At 31.1% G+C, this 4,924-nt stretch overlaps 1 protein-coding gene across 1 annotated transcript; it reads right to left on the reverse strand.

The window, feature by feature from the left end:
* Positions 1-1,013: 1,013 nt before the first annotated feature.
* Positions 1,014-3,547, reverse strand: LOC108571026 (actin-related protein 5-like). Its single transcript, XM_017932995.1, has 7 exons — positions 3,408-3,547; positions 3,024-3,338; positions 2,637-2,917; positions 2,344-2,562; positions 1,961-2,262; positions 1,721-1,901; positions 1,014-1,637 (listed from the first exon to the last, which is right to left on the reverse strand). Exons 1-7 carry the CDS (start codon positions 3,508-3,510, stop codon positions 1,014-1,016), a joined length of 2,025 nt encoding a protein of 674 aa, XP_017788484.1. The 5' UTR covers positions 3,511-3,547.
* Positions 3,548-4,924: the final 1,377 nt, after the last annotated feature.

Raw genomic sequence — 4,924 nt, forward strand, 5'->3', positions numbered from 1 at the left:
CAAATATCAAAACTACAGAAGTTAATTATTATAAAAATATTAACAATACATTAAGGACACATAATTTGTCCTTAAATACATTCAATGATAATTTGAATATTTGTGTACTACGAATGCATACTAAAAATAACAAATTTTCAAATTCTACTATGAACCCATGTAGGAATTCTATCGCATTTATGTGTTGTACTGAACGAGGAGTGACGAACAAATGCTGATTCTATCGTATAAATTCTTTTCCAACAATTCACGTGGAACACAAACACTACACTTCAATATAAATCCAAAACACTTAATAAACAAAACAGTTGTGTAGTGGACTTGATGTTCTACAAATAACGATAGATAACATAATCAAATTCTTTTCCAATGTTTTATGCAAATTGTCACTGTAAACCATAAATGGTCAAAACGAAATTTAATAAACTATCTTGGCAGCGAATTCTGCGTTATTACTCATTTAATACTTGTAGAGTATACAATGTCGTAAGTGTATTTCGCCAATAATAACTTCATTGATCAATTTTTCTTGTAGAAATACTTAAACAGTTTTGGTATCACGATTATAGATCTGTGTCCCTACAATAAACTGGAAAAACTCTCCGTATCAAACAGGAGCTTTGTCTTTAATTAGTGCGTGTACAACAATGCAAAATTGGTAATACAACAATAGTTTAATAAAGAGATATTGACTGTAACGCATGTTCTGACGCGAAAAGTATTTGGTCTACTGCGTACATGTATCACGAAAGTATTTAGAGCTGAAAAGGTTAAAGCTTCAGGAGTTTCATTTACTTCCTTTCTTTTACGGTTCTGCAACAATATTTGTAAATATTGCGTTGCGCATACGTAATATGTATTAATGAATATAAATATTTTCAGTAGAATTGTATTGAATTTTCCACTTCTAACTAGTGATAGTATATAAAATTAATGTAATAGATTAAAATAATGTTTTGTGATTACAGTTAAATTTATTTTATAATAAAGTTCAATATAAAATTTTTTAGTTTTCATTCCATTTCAACATCAACAACAGCATCCTCTACAACAACCTGTTCAGATGTCGTAGGGGTTTGTACGATAGGTAATGGATCAGGAGATCGAGTGTAAGTATTACTGGTTGAGTGTTCCTTAAGATATTCACCACCCTTATCCTCGTATTCCTTTTTACTTACTAAATATTCAGGAAGATTGCCATTTAGGCCAAAGTCTCTCGCACCATACCATGCATCTATACTAGTATTTTTTGCAATATTTATTTGGAAGTTTGAGCCGAACGGTCTCATTTCACGAAGTTCACGATTCAATCTTTCTAGTAAACCAGGAAATGTTGTTGATCCTCCAGTAAGAAATATATTTCCTACGAGTCGTGACTGTTGTTCGGGTGAATAAAGCTTTAAAACGAATTCGATTGTTTCAGCAATACCTGCTTCCATAGAACCTATCAAAGATGGTTGAAACAGTATTTCCGGAGCTCTCAAGCGTTCTACCCCCACATGCAATTGGTGAGTTTCCCCAGGAACTGCAGGAACATTTGATCCAGCACCATCGAATTCTGGATCATGATGTCGTAGCACATCTTCAAGTTCCATAAGTTTTTCTTGTTCTACTTCCGAGTCTGAATCTCCACCTTCCTGAAAAATTAACATCAATTGAAAGTGTAATACAATATTGAAATTATAAATTTACATAAAAATGACTAAAAATTTGTACACACTCTATTTATAACTTTATACACATCCCAATCTTCATCCCTCATACCAAAATCGTCATCGCGCTTTTCTTTTCTTGCTAATTGACTTATTATACGCATTCTTTCTTGTGCAGCGACTGTTCTACGTTTTGCCATGTCTTGCCGACGTTGTCTTTTGGCCATTCGTTTTTCTAATATTTCTTGCCTACATTGTAAAAAAAGTACTTTAATATTGTTATAAAAAATAGAAAAATAGTTATTTACCGTTTCTTTCGTACACCAGCAATCCATTCGTCAAAATCTTGTTGATCTTTAGGTTGCAAACTCAATTTTATTTTTGGTTTTTGTTCTTCCATTGCAATATTTTCTTCTTGTGAATTAGCTGCCACTATCTTTTGCCTTGTTCGTTCTACTTTTGCTTGCAAATTATTGATCATTTTTATCAGATCTGCTTCATTTGTGAGAGAATAGCTTTTCAAAGCTTGATCAAATTCATCTGCTTCACCTTCTTCTAACAAATCTTGAACAGCTAATAATTGATTTAACTGTTCTTCGTCTTCTGCTAACTATAAATAATAACTATTTTAAAAGTATATTTATATCTACATTAAATAAATATATGTTTACATTTGTAGGAAATTACTAACTCTCTCTTCCCTTTTCCTTGCATTGATTTCCATTAATCTTCTAGCTAACTCGCGTTTTCTTTCTTTTTGTTGTTCAACTGTTAAACCAGGAGTATTTGCAGGAGCAACATATGGCAATTGTACTCTTAATACATTTGTGTCATAATAATCTGGATCTGCCCATTTAGAAATTTCTTCTTGATAATTTAAAGCTATCGTTGAATGTTCATGTATTAATTCCTATTTAAGAAAAAATAAGAAAATAAATCTTTGAGATTATAATAATACTGGTAAAAAACAAATCACTTATATACCTCTGCTCGACTAGGTGTTATAGCATTCACATGCACTGGATATTTAAGTTGAAGCAATCTGTGCATGTAAGATGTAATGTGATATCCACCAACATTGATTCTTCGTGAATTTACAGGATCTGCTTTACCATCTAATATAGGTATTATATGTGTAGTATGGTACCCTATGCTAATTATTAAACCATCTGATGGACAATTATTATGTTGATAAGAAAGTAAGCAATCTACTCCATATGCTATTGCAGGTACGTTATAACATTCAAACAAAAGTTCAGCCATTACTAAAATTGATATAATTATTGAATTTAAACCTCGATATAATCTTATACTTCTACAAAATATAATCTACATATTTGTAGTAAGTATAAAGCTTATTTATGTGCTTACAATTTCGTGAATAATTTGGATTAAGAAATGCTTCTGTTAAAATAATTGGATGATTCACTGCGCTTTCTGTATCTATTCCCATATGAGTGAAAGTGTAATCAAATATCTGTTCCTGAGCTTCAAAATGTGTAACCACATTTCGATCAAATTGCGTTTTTAACTGAAATCGAACAGCTTCAATATTAGCTATGTCATTTCCAACTTGAGGTTCACCATCCTTTTTGCCACGTTCTTTCCGTGGTTTTGCAATAAGATTTTTGAATATTAATTGTGGTTCTTTTTCTGTAGCCCATCCAACTCTACAATTGTATGATCCTAAAAAATTATTCTTGAATTTTTATTAAAGTAACATATACATTATATAATTTATTATAGTTTGCTTACCATTATCAATTACAAGTGGTATTGTTTCGGATTTTACTCTATCTGGATAAGGATGAATAATATCAGGTACAGCTTTTATATCTTTTAGTTCAAGAATTTCCATTTTATGTATAATTAAATTATTTATTTATTTTCTGGCTAAATGCCCATAAAGAAAACTTGTATGCAACGGTTTTCTAAGCATGATGTAAATAACATAAGAACTGCAATATCGACGGAAACGAAACTGTGGAAATGGCGCATAAATTTAAATACGTTCCGTTGCTTGGATGGATCTTCAAATAAAACATCTGATTTAAATAGTTATTAACATAACTTTGTTCTCAAGAAAGAACAATCTCATTATTTAATATGTTCACCCCATTATTTCATTTTTATACTTTATACATGTTATAAATTACAAAATAGAATATAGATCCTATACCCCATTTGTGCTATTGATTTACAACGTATTAGTTATACAGGGTGTCCCGTAACTCCTCGAACACCCGGAAATGGGGAGTTGCTGGGGTCTTATTCTGGTGTGGTCATAGATTCATATGAATTGAGGTGTAGCAATCGCTACATGGAAAGACGACCATAGCTACGAATAGTGGTGCAGGTGCAGGGTTTCAATTCAAATAGCACGCAGTACGCAGTGCAGAGAATACGTAGTAGAGGATGAATTAAAAATTGAAGATTTATCAGGTAAGGATGCGACTTTCTTTGTTCCAAGCGTCATACACGTTTAGATTGTTCCATTAAAACTTTTATTATATTTATTGTTATATATTGTTATTGTTAATACGTCCAATTTTATTTCGCATGCTTACGTTTTTGTTGAATCACTCGAATATTCGTAACGTAATTTCTACGGATTTTTTTTTTCTTTACTTGATCTTTTTTAATTGTTGAGTCGTTTGAATATAAAGCATTCCTATTTTCACATTTTCGTAAAAGTAATTGAGTTTTGTTTGGTTTAAAGTTTCTGAGGCAGTCTTGTAATCATTACTATTTGAAAAATATACAAAAGTACAAAAGTTTTTGAAAGTATAACCGCTTCAACGCATTAAGTGATGATATTTCGAAATGTTTTTAGCTTTAGCTTATTGACTAAGTATTTTGTCAGGACACTATTTAACGGATTAAATTTATGTGTATCAAATGACTAATTTGTTTAAATCTAGAACACTTCTGAGTTCTTTAGCATTTCTTTAATAATTAGTTTAATTTTTATACGTTGTGTTTGCAATCAATTTTACACTATCTACTGCACAGCCCCTACAGTTTGCTAAAATTCTGCTATTAATATTCTGTTACATTTTGTCAGCTTACCCTATCAGGAATATTACGTACGTATTCTTTTGAATGTGTTGCATTATTACGAGAAATGAGAGCGTGTGTGTAGTGGTAATAGCAAAAATGATCACATACTGAGACAGGTTAACATAAACATATATAGAAGAATGACATAGTAACCGTTTGTTTAGTGTGAGTGGACGCCGATATTCTTTTTTTTTTTTTTTTTTTTCCCCCTT

This window comes from Habropoda laboriosa, unplaced genomic scaffold (genome assembly GCF_001263275.1).
Source record: "Habropoda laboriosa isolate 0110345459 unplaced genomic scaffold, ASM126327v1 scaffold97, whole genome shotgun sequence".
Taxonomy (NCBI): Eukaryota; Metazoa; Arthropoda; class Insecta; order Hymenoptera; family Apidae; genus Habropoda; species Habropoda laboriosa.

What these genes read in the sequence shown, in the direction of transcription:
- LOC108571026 (XM_017932995.1), bottom strand. Translation starts at nt 3,510, where the DNA reads ATGGAAATTCTTGAACTAAAAGATATAAAAGCTGTACCTGATATTATT. An exon ending in TCCAAATTATTCACGAAATT is followed by an intron (nt 2,918 to 3,023) that starts GTAAGCACATAA and finishes TATCAATTTTAG; the next exon opens with TAATGGCTGAACTTTTGTTT. An exon ending in CAAGGAAAAGGGAAGAGAGA is followed by an intron (nt 2,263 to 2,343) that starts GTTAGTAATTTC and finishes TATTATTTATAG; the next exon opens with TTAGCAGAAGACGAAGAACA.